Source organism: Homalodisca vitripennis, unplaced genomic scaffold (assembly GCF_021130785.1).
Source record: "Homalodisca vitripennis isolate AUS2020 unplaced genomic scaffold, UT_GWSS_2.1 ScUCBcl_3302;HRSCAF=8757, whole genome shotgun sequence".
Lineage (NCBI taxonomy): Eukaryota > Metazoa > Arthropoda > Insecta > Hemiptera > Cicadellidae > Homalodisca > Homalodisca vitripennis.
The window spans coordinates 27517-43640 of NW_025779433.1; the positions used below are offsets into that span (position 1 = coordinate 27517).

General features: G+C 32.8%; 2 protein-coding genes across 3 annotated transcripts in view; one reads left to right on the top strand and one right to left on the bottom strand.

The window, feature by feature from the left end:
* Positions 1 to 958: 958 nt before the first annotated feature.
* LOC124372466 (DNA repair protein RAD51 homolog 3-like) overlaps positions 959 to 16124 on the bottom strand; it is a 32494-nt gene continuing 17328 nt past the window's right edge. Inside the window, exons 1-3 of one of the 2 annotated variants that reach the window (XM_046830868.1) lie at positions 8978 to 9092; positions 5297 to 5485; positions 959 to 1065 (exon numbers count right to left, since the gene is read on the bottom strand). In XM_046830868.1, coding sequence (XP_046686824.1) covers positions 1033 to 1065; positions 5297 to 5485; positions 8978 to 8992 — 237 coding nt within the window. In that variant the 5' untranslated portion in view covers positions 8993 to 9092 and the 3' untranslated portion in view covers positions 959 to 1032. Of the gene's footprint in view, positions 1066 to 5296; positions 5486 to 8977; positions 9093 to 16124 lie in introns of those variants that run through there. The other variant, XM_046830867.1, reaches the window with a different exon arrangement.
* Positions 12269 to 13571, top strand: LOC124372465 (MYG1 exonuclease-like). Its single transcript, XM_046830866.1, has one exon. The coding sequence runs from the start codon at positions 12491 to 12493 to the stop codon at positions 13520 to 13522; it is 1032 nt and encodes a 343-aa protein (XP_046686822.1). The 5' UTR covers positions 12269 to 12490; the 3' UTR covers positions 13523 to 13571.

Here is a 16124-nt window from a genome sequence, read left to right on the forward strand (position 1 = left end):
TGCCAGGACTATACTGCTAAAAGATTGTAAAAAAATATATAAATAAATCTTTTGGAAACTTGTATTTTAATATACAAAAATTTATAATAGGCATATTTAACAATTCTATAAAACCTGCCCTGTGTATTTTTGTTATAATTCGTTAACTAAACAGTGCTTGAATAATGTTTAAATATAAGCAATGTGAAAGTTTTATTAATGTTATAAATATAAACAATATTTGCAGTCCATATGAAGTGGTATTGCTCTGGGATTGTGTACACATCGTAGAACTTTGTCTCAATTGTGCACCTGTTGAGACAATATTCTGATTTCATGTGGACTACACTGGATAGCTGCGGGCTAACCAGATACTCCTTGGTAGCATCGTTATAGTGTTGAAACGATGCCAGGAGTTAGATTTGAATGTCTTTCTCACCGACTTTTTATGGATATCCTCAGACAGACATGATTCCAGGGGTCAATTTATAGCAGTATCAGATTTCAGTCACTGCATTAAGTGGAAGTGTTTTGATCATGAACCCCATGTTTCTTGTACTACTTTCAGTTTTTGCGCCAAAACTAATTTATTTCCCAAAGACTCATTCAAAACTATATATTTTCTAAAACTAAACTAAATTTGTGACCTTTAGGCTGTCTTGAAATTTAGAATTTATATACTGAACTATATTTTCCAGGCATACCCCTTCTCCCTTTTTACAAGCAAATAAAATATTTTCCCACTCACCATAAACATTTAAATGAAAATATTTACCCCAGTTACTTATTATCATTGTATAATGTTCATTGTGAACAAAATAATACCAAATACACTTAGATTTTACATTAAAAAATATTTTTTTTTTCAGATTTCAGAAAGAAAGCTTGCAAAACTGGGAAATAGTACCTGGCGTTTAAGGAAAATACTAAGGGCAGTCGGAGTATTAAAGAAAGGTTGCTTGAATTAAAATATATAATATTGTGTAAAGTATATTGAATTTTATTTAAGTTTATATAAACATCAGTGTGTCAGAGATGATCTTTCATGATAGTTCAGTGTACATCTCGAATTCCATCTTTTGTGATCTGCAAAAAATAAGAACAGTTTAAATGAATTTGTTGAGATCAATTATGACTAATTCTTGGGTGGCAAAATTTCTCTGGCAATGATGTTTGCTAAGTTATTAAGCATCTCAACTTGAACAATGAGGTGGATAAAAATAGATTCACTCATAAATAAAAAAATTAGTGAATATGATGAAGTGGTTATAGTGATTAACAAAGTAAAAACAAATATAGGTGAAGTTCTATGCTATTCTTAATTTATTTTTGGTATTTTTCCAAACCAACCAAAAATTAAAAATAATACCAATGATAAACAAAAAAGATTATAGAAAGAATATTTTCAATTATCAACTAGTATCTTTTTACCATCAATATCAAACATTTATGAAAAATGTATATTTACAGCTTACAGAATAAAAAAAAATAATAATAATAATAATGTACTAGATAATGGCCAAATGGAAGGTCATTTGTGAATGCTATTATATCATTTGTTGAAAGAGTTATTGTATCGGTTAACGAAGAAAACCATATAACTGGAGTATTTATGGATATTTTAATTGTTTATAGTGTTAAACACTCTAATAAAAAAAAAAGAAACATTAGAAGTCCTCGGTGTGTCAGAAAGTGCTCTTAATTGGTTTTGCTCTTACCCTACTGACAGATGTATAAATTAGTAATGTATCAAAAAACAATAAAATTATCAGAGCTCAGTCACATTCTAATGTCTTTAAAATTGGTGTTCCTCAAAGGATATATTTTAGGTCTTTAGATTTTTCTGTGCTATCTGGGAGGAGGGGAACTACATAGGTTTTAAACACATACATAGGATGGTTAAGTTTGCCTATATAATGATGCACATCTAGTAACATAATCAAAATTTTTAGAAGAAGCAGAGATTCACACTTTTACAAGTTACAAAATTTAAAGCCTATATTTTATGATTAAATAGAGAAAAACACCAATTTTTTCAATTTTAAAACACCTTCAAGTACAAGTTCTGAGGATTCAGTGATAATCTACGATTCACACCAAATTGTCAAGAAAACTAGCACATTTTTAAGGCTAACAATAGAACAGCATCTAAATTTGGATAAGCATGTACATAAGCTTTAAATTAAAATCAATTCAGGAATGTATGCACTGTTATGAATGAGTTACAATGCATGACAATTTATTTTATGGTATGTACAAAAAAATAAAATGTTTTTGACTACTGACTATTGACATAGCTTTTCTCAAGAGTTTTTATTTCACAAACATGTTCATTAATAAAATAGGACAATGAAAACATGATTTTTGAACAGGTAACCTTCCTTTTTCAAGAGCTAGAAACTTCAAATTTAAAATTGCATCCTTCCATTTTGAGGTAAGGATATAAATTTGGATAGCTACAGCAGTAAGTATCTTTGTTTAAAATAATACAATAAGTTTTTAGAATTTTTCTGTTGTTAATTTTTATTCAAAATGCAACAATTATTGTACACGTACGAATAAAAATGGCAATTCTAATAGAAATTGAAAATTCATACTTCTAAAGGAATATTTCAATGATTTACTTCATTCAATAGCAGAATCAAATCTTAATAAGAAGTAATCCACATAATGTATAGCAGCAAGTTTCAAATGCATACGCTTAGTTGATAACAACTGCTATATACAGTTGCTTATTATATTATAAGCATCAATCATGCTATTTAAGGATAAAACCAAATAAATTTCTGGTTTTTATGCTCTTTGATAATGTATTCATAGTGAGAGAACAACTTTTTATTTTAGTCCCTACAGGCCCAGAACAACAATGAGACTTATAAGGCAAAATCTGACAATTCAAGCATGTGTAATAGTTCTCTCTCCATGTCTACCACTTCAGCCTCACAGTATTCATAGTGTTAGCTAAATAGCTATTCAAGATGAAACTCCTGAGCTACCACCAGGTGTAAAATTCACACTATAGCAAGATTTTTAAATGCAAGAATGTACAAGAGATTTATTTGTAGAGATTCATTTCCAATCAACCAAAGTTACAATAAACAAGTGGAGCCTACACCTGTTGTTGAACATGGTCTGGGAAATTCACTGGAGGTCGCACAGAAATTAACAATGAAGAACAATGTCAGTTTTAGACAAGATTGATGAAGACAAGTTGAGAGCATAGTGGTTAAAGATCTGAAGACCACAATTAGTGAATTCACTCTTCAAATTCCTGATATTTCTAACAGCAAAATCAAGAATACGTTATTAAAAAAAAAAACTGAGTTATTACATGGTACAGTTATTACATCCGGTGTACTGCGGAAGTGTATAGACAACAAACAGAAATATATTGAGTCTACCAAGCAGTGTAAAGACAATAAGAACAAATTGTTGAACTTCATTGTTACGGGTGAAAAATCACATCAAACTGCTGATAGAATCTAGCCCGACAGTCATGCCCCTTACAGTCCTGATCTAGCTAGATCTATGTGATCACCACATACTAAAAAAAGAAAATAATAAATAAAAAAATAAACACTGGTGGCTTAGCTTCAAGACTAACAATGGATTATTAGGACATGGGGATACAGAAATTTGAGTACCAATTGTTAAATTGTTTTGATATAACAATAGTGTAATGTTTAAATAGATAAAATGTTAAGGATATAATTAGTGCTATAGATTCTTTTGAAAACTTTAGAAATATAAGATCGCCCCTTGTTTAGGTTAAAGCAAATAAGTCTTGGGGACAAACAGATCTGAGTGGAAACCAATTAATCTTAATCTCTTTATTTTTTTATGAAAGAATTTAAATGTTGATCTGACTGTTTTAAATTCTAGTTTAGGGTATGAAGTGCCAATTGTATGATTTATTTTCTGTTCACTATGTGTTACAATTATTTCCATATAAAACATTGACTACAAATATTAGATTAAAATAGCATTTAAATACTATCTGAATTTAAAATTTTACCATAAATCACTAAAGAGGAACATAGCCAGAAATGAAGCCGATTCCTAATTAATCTTTTACTATTCAGAAAAAAATATACCTTATATCAATTGTTAATTGTTCATGGTTTTATTGTTGCATCTCAAATAAAAAAGGGAACTCTAAACATATTTTCAAAAACCTAACATTTTACCTTTAAACACATGTTATTTTGTACAGGATGGTTCTTTTAAGGCCAGATTGGTAATATTGTGTTTACTCTAAGAGAGACAATTAGGGTATATGTATAATCGCCATTGATGTCCTTATGGGATGTTTCATCATGGTATGATAAGAGTAAGAAAATTTCATTGCATCGTCTTTAAATACGGCCTGAGCTAAATGTAAAAAAAAATATCATATTACAACTTTAGTCCAAACAATTCACAACCTTCCTCAATGTACACTGTACATATTAATAAGTTATGTATACACCTGTCTGGCAGCTAGATTTTAACTATCTGTCTGGAGGATTGACAGGCTAAATGTTGATGAACTCATGCTGATATTGATTAGAAAAGTTCAGGGGAAAAATTCTGTATAAATCCTAATCTTATGAATGTGGGTGTAGTTTAATTTCAATTTCGGTATAAACTTGTAATTATGAGTACACATGTATAGGTGAGTATCATAGTGACTTGACCCTAAAGTCTAGAAAGTGTTGACAGCTATTCCATTTGTTTGTCCAATTGCTTATAATGCACAATATAAATGCATTATTCTGTCCACAAAATCAAAGATATACTGTGCACAAAATATACAAATATATTAACAACAAATTTGATCTAGAATGATATGGGTGGGTCATGAAATGTCTACAAGCACAGTCTACTCACCCTAGGACCTACACTTGAATCCCTATTTGAGCATATAATTTTCACATGCTAAAAAATAACAATTTGTGCCAAGCATGAATTAATGGTTTGAGTCTGGAACTTCACATCAGGAAGAACACCTTATTATAAACGTTTTCCACCGGTTGCTACCGGGGTGTTTTGTGTCGGGGGTGGTTTGTGTCGGTGTTATGAAGGTGATAAAATTAAACAGCAGCCAGTGATCAAATAATGCACTGGTTAGGTTGACTAAAGTGAGAATGCTAATTTTGGTTCAGCATCCCAGCATGAAGTGGACTGTCCAGCCAGAGTAATGTAAAGTGAGCCTTTTCAATCTAGAGATTTCCAAATGGAAAGGATGTTATCTCCTATATCCACTCTTGAAAGACCCCTGCAATAATTTAAGATAAATTAAACAATAATAAAACCTGACCGTATCCTTGGGCCCAACCTGGAATTCAGCTGAGTCGTTTTGGAAACTAGGGCTCTTGAAATTGACAGCAGCAAAATATCCGTCATTTGGTAGAAATCCAAACATTAATCTGTGAGTCATCAAGTGGCCTAAACTCTCTCCTAGGGCAGGAATCAGCTGATTCTCACCTGGACTTATCCGAGTAGTCAAATGATTTGTTACTACCACCTGAAACAGATTGAGTTATTATTCCTTTATTACTTAACATTTAATAAAGTATATGTATATAGTCACTGCCTACAGCTATCCTTAGCCAATATACTTGAACATCACTAATACAGACAGCTTGTTTCTCGTCATGCAGTTTCACCTTATATTTAGCTGCCACAAGACACTCCTAATAGCCAGGTAGTTCTGAAATTACGATCTGTTGGATGCCTCAAAATGGCAAAAGACGCAGGCGATGGCTAATAGATAGACAATTTATCCAACAAAGACTATACATATCTTCATGATAACTTTAGATTCTGCTTAAATCACTAAGTGGTCTCAATTCATAAATTATAATCAACTAATTCGAAATACTAAAAAATCTACTATATACAAAAGTACTCACAATATAAAAACTGTAATAAATATGAGCGACTAATGACACATATTTACTCGTATATGATATTGTATTTATGTGTGTTGTATGTTGCACACTGTATACGCTACGTCAGACATGAGTTTTGAAACACTATTAACACATTCCAACTAAAAACACATTTGAGTTAAAAAAGTTATGAATAATAATGACGGAATTTCCACTCAAACAAATTCCCTCAAGTTGGTGAAAAATAAGTTTTCCTGTTTCATATTTAAAATAGGTCAAGGAAGATGAAAACTATTCCTGTGAGACTTTGCCAGCTCGCTAAGGCACTTAGCACAATTTCAAAATTGGCGTGCCATTAGAACTGTGGTCTGAAGGTTGAGGTGTTGCAAAATTCAATCCTGCTAGACGTAGATTTCTGCATGTTTTAAAAAAATAACCCTTTTTAGTCCAATGCTACTCCAGGAAATCAAACATAGTGAACTGTCTAAAAGTGAATTGCTTGTTGTAGGTCAAGTAATAACCTCAGTATGAATCATAATAAATCAAGGAATACCACAAACATTGTATCTAATATAATATTTGAATATTCAGTCACTTAAGAATAAAGTAGGCTAATTGGATATTTGTTAAATCAACTGATGTAGTTTGCCTCAGTGAACACTAGTTAGCAGAAGAGGAAATTCAACTCTATATACTGAATGGTTTTTGCAATGAAACGTATTATTAATGTAGTTCCTCTTACTTATTTAATTAACCTTATTTTATTGAAAGGTCAGTTCTCAGATTGTATTACATTGACAAAGGTCACTCCTATTTAAAAAAAAGGTAGTAAATAGTGTCTCATAGCAATTGTACCAATTCTTATTTGAGTTGTGCAATATTATTGAGTTATATTTAGTTAAACAAGTGTATAAATACTTTGTTTCAAGGTTCTTGCTTCATAATTATTAGTTTAGATTTAGGCCCAAGTTATAATCTACTATGGCTGTTAAATGTATAATTGTTATTTTAAAATGTTCTGAAGATAAGTTAATTGTAAGATCTAGCCTACTTCACCTTAGTAAAGCTTTAGGTGTCATGTTCTATACCACACGTTGTCAGAAACTTTAATTTTATGGTATTACAAATAATGAATTGAAATTAACTAAAAGCTACCTCACAGATATAATGCAAGAATTGAATGTAAATAGTTTATCATCTGATTACTATGTATTTGCTAGAGTCATCCCTCAGGGCTCTGTTCTTGGACCTTCTTGTTTCTAGTCTTTGTTAATGATTTTAATTTTAGTGTACCAACTATGTCAGTCCTGTACGCACACAATACAACATTACTTTGCCACGATACTGATCTTTATAGGGTAAGCGATCCTTCACTTGCATATGCACAACAGGTTAAAGGCTGATACTCTGCAAATAGCCTTGTTATTAATAATAATAAGACTAAACTTATCGTTTTTACTTTTAAAAAAACTTAGGGCTATTGAGGATTCCCTCTTAAAACCTGTAAAGCTTATTGGCACATAACTTGATACTAAGTTTTGTTGGGATGAGAATGTTGAGTATGTTTGTAAAAAGCTTGCAAGAGTAATTGATCCTTTAAGAAAGCTTAAGTCTTGTGTAAATACTGATGTACCATTAATAACTTATTTTTTATAATTGTGGATTTAGGCTGTAGTGCCCGTCTTTGGGGCAACTGCAGCTCTGCTAAGAAAGCTTTCTCTGGCGAAAGAAAACAATAAGAATTATTGGTATAGTAGAGAATTTATAGCATGACCGGTGACTTCGAGATGCGCCGTAGGCAAAGACGGAACTAAAGTGGTGGGGGGTGGAGCGGCTCAGTCTGTTGCCGTATTTAGCCTTGTGAACTTCGGTCTCTAGTCTTCTATACGTGCCGCCCAAAAAACATTCGCTTGTGCCAATTCACGAGTTGTAATACAATTTGTGAATTAATTGCGTTGTGCTCATTACGTTGTAAAGAGTTTAAGATGGATCATAATGTAAAAAAGTAAAATTGGAGGTAGAAAGGTTATACACGGCCAAGCAAGAGAAGTGCTTCCCATTTTATGAAACGGGAAGCAGAAACCAACACACTTATAAATTTGAAGAAAGTTCAACAGCGTGTCGTAGAGGCAACTGGAATTTCTGAAAGTACGCTGAGACGAATTTTGAAGGAGGAAAAAAATAAGGCCAATTGGCAATTCTTTTAGGACGCCCAACAAAGTAAGAAAACGCAAACATACTAAAAGTAATCTGGACAATTTTGATTTGGGTATAGTTCGAAGAACAATAAATAATTTTCATTGACAACGGGGTTTTATTATGTTAACTATTGCGTGTGGATCGTTGGCGTTATTGTTATTTAAAGTATACATCATTAAATTAACTTGATACAAGTTGGTAGATAAAACTGAGTTTTTTCTTATTCTACTGTGTATATTGACAAATTAGTTTAACCAGGTTTATATTATTTTTTAATTTAGCAGCTAGGCTATGTGAGTTGAAAATTTTGTAGTGTATAATTGTATCTACTATCGTAAATCCTGAAGCTTACACGGTTAGTATATGATAAATTGAATTTTAATGGCTAACAAAGCGTAACAATTACAATTCTGAACTGTTGTCGTCGTTGGAGATCAAGAATAATATAAATTTCTACCCTTTCCCAATTTATGAGAACCCTTTCTTACCACCAGGTATCTCTACTGCGAGCTCATTAAGAAGGGTGAGCTATGAACACAATTTCGGCAGAACATAGTCATTGTTAAGATCACGTACATCCGGTCCCAAATATTTCCAAGATTTCCTGTATTGAATTCCCCATCATAAAAGTCCGTCACCGTAACTTCAAAAGAGTCTAGAAATGTTCAAATATTCTCAAGGTTTCCTATACTAAATTGCTCATCATAAAAGACCACCGTGGTAAGAACATAAGGGTCTAGAAATGTTGGCAAACACTACAATATTCGGCTCCCGCCACCACTATGAGCCGGGAGCCGAAAACTCTCAGTAGGGTTAGTAGCACCGTATTCCCTCCCCTGCTTTAGATTGTGCCCCCACACGCTCAACTCCTCCACTCCTCACGCGCATCCCACCGGTCATGCTATAATTTCCCTAGAGTAACTTACCCTCTCGTGGGTCATGTAAAGACAGTTTCTCCAAACTTAAAATTATGACCCTGACTAGTATTTATACTTATCGAAACCTCGTATTTGTCAAAGACAACATGAATAATTTTGCTTTACACTTTACTCCACACGATTATACACTTGTTATACAAAAGCATGATTTTGGTTATACCCATTTAGATTAATGTCAGGCTAAGTAAGTATATGAAAAACTATTGCTATCAGAAATATCTGCTGTTTAATAGGGTAGGTACCATTATCTGTACTATTTTTATCAATTAACAAATTTAAAAGTATTAGAAGAAAAACTGCTTAAAAAAGTGTTATTCATTAGATGAATATGCACCTAAGTTGTGACATATTAGATTAGAGTCCTAAACATTGGAAATGTTGTTTTGAAGAAGCCTATTACAATATTATGAAAATTGTGTAATGGCCAATAAAGATCTTATATCTTGTAAGATATAAGATCTTTATTATCTACCGGTTATCTCCTAAGATAACCGGTAGGCGATTATTGCAACTAAAGGCGCGAGAAGTGAAGCAGCAACAGTGGCGCGGAAAATTCAGGCGAGAGTCTTGTGCTATAATGTTTATCTGCTGCCTATATCAAAACAAATAAAACTAAAACTAACTTATAGTTCAACTACGAGAATATTTTCAACTTAAAACAATTTTAAATATTGCTTAAAATATGTGTATAATGGAGGAGGGCGGTTGAACCCTCAACCCCTCTGAATACAGCTACAAAAATAATTGCAGTATTTGTTTATTTTACATAATATATGCACATTGGAAGTTGACCACTTCTTGTTTGTCCTTTGTTTCTTTTATCCTGACCCATACTTACTTTACTATATTTAATGTAGATGAAGCAGATTTGTATTATGTACAATATAGGCTATAATTTTGACATAATACGTTTACCACATTTTTATCTGTCCTTCCTAATTGTATAATAATTACTAAAAAACGAATATATTGTAATATGTTATAAGTTGCATTAGAATAACATGTTATACAATTTAAAGTCATTTCTGGTTTGCCCTAAAGACTTAACTTGTAGATACAATAACGATGTTCAATATTGAAAGATATTCAGAGGAAGTTTAAAGGAAAAATTGAAGTTGTCAGAAGGAATGTTGGGGGAATTTAGGTTTGGACAAAGTCCGCTTGACAGAAGAAAATAGAAACACTGACTGGTATTTTGTAATCTGCATTTGGAAATCAGCGTTGCCAATGAGCGGGTAATTACCCGATTTTCGAGTAATTTGAGCGTTAGAGAGTGCTTGGTAGCAGAAAACATGACACTTAATATTACGTTTATTTTCGTTTATTTAGTCGTTACTCTATGGCTGTTTGTTTACTACATATTCTTTGGTATCCTCGATAATAATATAATATAACCTATTAAATAACTAACTATATTATAGTTAGTTTAGTAGTGGGTTTTACGGAATGTTTGGTTCTCTGTGGTTGTAGCTCTAAAATCCTCATTTGGAAACCAACAAAGTACAAGAAGCTTTTCTTATGTTCAGTCTTTAGAGAGTGCTCTGAGCTTAAAAAACCACCATGAAAATAACAATTGATTGAAACTCTACACACCTTATTATCTTGAAATATTTTCAAGTCATGCATGTATTTTTGTATTGAGCTAGTTAGTCAGAGTAAAACAGAGGTTTGATTTAAGGGCTCCACTTTTTGAGATTATTGCCATTGTCCAATCAAAAGTAGTTCAGAACGTAAAAGTTGTCAAAAGTGTCCCCAGTAATGAACAGATTGCCTGAGCTAAATGTCAATAATTGGATTCATCTAAACCAGCCCAAGATTATTAGGGAAAATTGGCTTTCAATAAATAATACATTAGAACAGTCAATGTTTCCAAATTCGAAATAAATTCTAAAACTATTATTAGTGCTACCATTTTCTAATGCAACTGTTGAAAGGGTGTTTAGTGAACTCAAAAACTGTAAAACAACACATAAAACAAACTTGAAACAACAGTGTGTTGATTTTGAGCCTTCTAACAAAATTTTGAGAAAAATTTGGCAGTGAACACAATATCATGTTTTAAAATTTGCATAGGTTGTAAATATGATCTGTAATAACTTTGTTTCTCCAGTTGTCCAGTACATATGAAATTTTCGTTGTATATATTTTTAGGTACTATTCACGTGAATCACAGCCTGGCTTAAGCGGCCCATACACTAGACGTGCAATGCACGCCGTGCAAGCACGACGTGCCAAAATTGGACGAAACGTGCCAGTGTGTGGAGGTCTCCGTGCTAAGCACGCCGTGCATTGCATGGCACGATGGCAATCAAGATCGGTTTGATTTTCGGCGTGCCGTGCCACCTGCCGCCGTGCCATCCTGCAAGTGTGTGGACCAGTCCCGCACTACGTGCTGAGAGTGGAGTGTCTTTTGAGGTTATTTTTCGTTCTCTCGCGGCAAATACTCTCCTATATTTATCACGTCGACTGCTGACACAAAACTTTTTCGTGGCAACTAACCGTTGTTCCGCCGTTATAGCTTTTCTCAGATTAGTGTCTTGTCTTTCGATGCGTGGCCTAACCTTTTCAACACATAACTAAATGTTTCGTCATCCATTCGCAAGTAGATCCTGTAATCATTTTTATGATTTTCACGTAAGTCTTTCAGTAGTCTCATATCAGAATACATTTCTCTCTCTTTTAACCAATTTTTCGTCCATAATTGTCTTCTTCTCTTCTTCACTTTGCTATCGTCATGAATCGCACCAATCAACAATACTGTTAACGCTTTATGTTTAGTAGTAAAATATAAGAGGCATAGTAGTAAAATATCACAGCACGACAATACTACACAATATCACAATACCACAACCAACTTCTAGCACGTCACGGGACTGACTAAACTGTCAGTGTGTGGGGCACAAAGTGCCATGCCAAGCACGGCGTGCCAGTATAAAAAACTGCACGGCGTGCAATGCACGTCTAGTGTATGGGCCGCTTTACACAGAGAGCAAGATTAAAACATCACGTATAGGGGATCTCCAAACAATATTTATTTATCTATAAACTTTATTATCTGAAAGCTAAGTAACCAGATTAAAAAAAATCTATAATAATTAATTTGAAATAATTACAGTCTAAGAGTTGTATACACGTATTTTATGAATGTTCTTAATACATTTGAGTTTCTCTTGTAAAAAAACAATTATATGGAGGGTATTTTGGTAACACTGGAGGGTAAGAGGGTAATTTTAAGTTTAAGGTAGGTTAATAATTGCTACAAACCTGTTCCTGTTGCCAGCAGATGCAGCATGCAGATAGGAGATTAATTAGATTAGCAGTACTTCAGTATTCTTTCAATAGTGAGACGTTTATTATAACTTCATAATTAGGTAAACAATAGAAGTATATGAATGAAGTTACAATAACCCCGATTTTATACTTTACAAGAACGCGTTGTTCTATTTATTACTATTTAAGACAATATTAGATAGTGTTGTACACGTGGTACAGACTGTAAACATGAGTGTTTTAGGGAGTTTAAAGCGTTTAAAAAAATCTCCCATTAAAATTGGGACTCACAATGGAGTTTTTCACTGTGATGAAGTACTAGGGACTTATATGTTACAGTTGATAATCCCCGATTCCGTAGTTGTAAGGTCAAGAAGTAGTGACGTTTTAAAAGAATGTGACATTGTGATTGATGTTGGGGATGAATATAACCCGTCTAAGCATCTGTTTGATCATCATCAGAGAGGATTCAATGAAAGTGTCAGTTCCATCATGCCAGGTAAACAATGGTCTACTAAGTTAAGCAGTGCAGGGTTAGTATACTGTCATTTTGGTAAAGAAGTCATAAAAAAGATCCTAGGCGATGATTCTTTGGGAGGTGATAAACTTGATGCGATCTTTGATCATGTTTATGAAGATTTTATCCAAGAAATTGATGCAATTGACAATGGTTTTCCAATGTTTGATAGTGAACCTAGATATCGCATAACTACAAACTTGAGTAGTAGGGTAAACCAACAAAACAAACAATGGAATTCAAGTGATGATTTTAATGAAGAAGAAGCATTTACCAATGCCCAAAAGTATGTGGGGAGTGAGTTTGAAAGTAAAGTGAAAAGGGCCGAAAATGTTTGGTGGCCTGCTAGGAAAATTGTATCTGAATCAATATCCCAACGTTTTGAAACTGACCCAAGTGGACATATAATAGAACTGAAAAGACATTGTCCATGGAAAGAACATTTTTTTAATTTAGAAAAAGAAATGAATCTGCCCAAAGACATTTACTATGTTATATTTAGTGACAGTCATGACAACTGGAGAGTTCAAGCTGTATCCCTAAATTCTGGTAGTTACATCTGTCGAATTTTTCTTCCGGAAGAATGGCAAGGTTTAAGAGATGAAGAACTAAGTAGAGTAGCAAATATTGATGGTTGTATATTTGTACACCACACTGGATTCATTGGAGGTAATAAAACAAGAAAAGGTGCTATGGAAATGGCTGTTAGAAGCATTGCAATGTGGAAGAATAAGTCATGTTTATAGCAATTAACTGAGTGTATCATGTAATTTTACATAAAATGATTAATGCAGATGTATTGTTTTTAATTGGTACTCCTTAACTGCTTGAGAACTCTATTTCAGGTCTGTATAAATATGCTCTTTGTTCCGTTTTCACATCCGGCTAAATTTGTTTCATAGGATTTTATATTTTTTTAAATTCAATTCTTTGTAACAGAACAGTAGACCTAGCCTACATTAATGTGACTGTCCCATGAAAGACTAAACCATTATTCTCGTAGGCTAGGAAGTTAATAGTGTTTTAGTCTATAATGTAAAACTAAGTATGTAGCCTATTTACTATTAGGGTAATTGTGATTTAATGGCCAGAGTGGCAAAATACGAGTTTTGTGTTATAAACCTATTGATATTGTCCTCGTGAACAAAACAATACAAGGTTTCAATGGGCGGGAAGGACAAATAACGAAGTTATAGAATATTAAAAGTGAAACTGCTTTTCTTGTGCCTTTATGTGAATTTTAACGATAACTTTTTATGTAAGTAGGCCTACTATACCATTTGGTGGGTAGGATACGGTAAGCGGACCCGGTTTTTTATATCGAAGAATATAGTCATCGATACCTAATATTCTCATCTCAAATCCTAGATTATCAATCGATATAAAAGTACCTATAATAGTCCTCAATAACAATCATATGTTTTAAATTAAAATATGAGTAATATTTAGAGTGATCAAACAAATTATTATAACCAAAATTAGGAAAACTGAAGACGACCATATTTACTCCTCTCACAGTTACAGTTGTTTCTTTCCCACAAATTTCACATAATGGGTTTTTCGGTACGAGTCCAAAATGTAGAAGCCACGAAAAAGCAACGTCATGTAGTTTTCTAAAATTGACTGCCATTTTTAATAATCAGAATTACTTATGTAAAATTGAAATATTATCCTATGTGTATTATTTTAGAGTGTTTACAGCTGTTGATATAGATTATTTAAGTTAATAGTTCAAAATAATTAATCAGTATCGATTGATTATATCATACCTATATGGTAATGATGGTTATGATTAAGTAATATCGTTTGCCAATCTCGATATAAAAAACCGGGTCCGCTTATCGTACCCTACCCCATTTGGTAGCTTTAATCACAAAAACAGCTTTTCTCGATTTATAAAAACACAATTACACAATGAGCTCATACTCTTACATTGAAAAGGGTCATACCATGTCAAGCTAACAAGGCACTTAACCTGACCATTTCAGATTTGGTTGAAACTATATATTTATAATTTGCAGTGTGAAACTGGCCATAGATTCCATCCATAAAAAGAACTAATCCGCTGACTTGAATCCTAACCTGGTTCATGAACTACTCCTGACCTAGTTCCTGAACCAGTTCAATCAGTTCAGGATTAAATTATACTATTAAAATTAAATTTTATAATTTAAAAAAAAGAACAAATACAAAAATATATATAGATTATACTTAATACATTACTTTGAATACATGGTCTACTGTATTATATTACTACCCTCATTTTAGACCTCTCCTATTTTTGGACATATACCAATCTATAGATGGCCATATCTCAAAAACTTACGAGCCAATTTTGATAAAACTTTCTATACACATTCACTACATGGTCTACTATACTAAAATACAAGCCTCATTCTTAGGCCGTGCCTATTTCCGGAGCCACAATAACTTTATAGGCCAAATGCTGACAAAAACCAATCTATGGATAGCCATATCTCAAAAACGTACGAGCCAATTTTGATAAAACTTTCTGTACACATTCACTACATGGTCTATAATACTAAAATACGAGCCTCATTCTTAGGCCACGCCTATTTCCGGAGCCACAATAACTTTATAGGCCAAATGCTGACAAAAACCAATCTATGGATAGCCATATCTCAAAAACGTACGAGCCAATTTTGATAAAACTTTCTGTACACATTCACTACATGGTCTAGTATACTAAAATACAAGCCTCATTGTTAGGTCACGCCAATTTCCAGAGCCAAAATAACTTTACAGGCCAAGTGCTGACAAAAACCAATCTATGGACAGCCATATCTCAAAAACGTACGAGCCAATTTTGATAAAACTTTCTGTACACATTCACTACATGGTCTAGTATACTAAAATACAAGCCTCATTCTTAGGCCACGCCTATTTCCGGAGCCACAATAACTTAATAGGCCAAGTGCTGACAAAAACCAATCTATGGACAGCCATATCTCAAAAACGTACGAGCCAATTTTGATAACACTTTCTGTACACATTCATTACATGGTCTACCATACTAAAATACAAGCCTTATAATTTTTAGTATGGTACTTTCTTATTATTACTAACATCCTAAACTCAAATATAATTTTAAACAAATACCATCCCTCATAGTATTTTTAGTTATAACCATATAAATTACATATATAAATATTCATAAATCACAAAGTGCACCATTTTTTAACATGCCCTTTAATCTATAACATGCTATAACTATAGTTCCATTAGTGTTAAAGAACAGAGATATATAGGTTATAGGATCAAATATTTTTTCTGTAGTTGCAAATTATAATACTTTTGTCATAGTAGTACAAAAATTACTTTTAATTA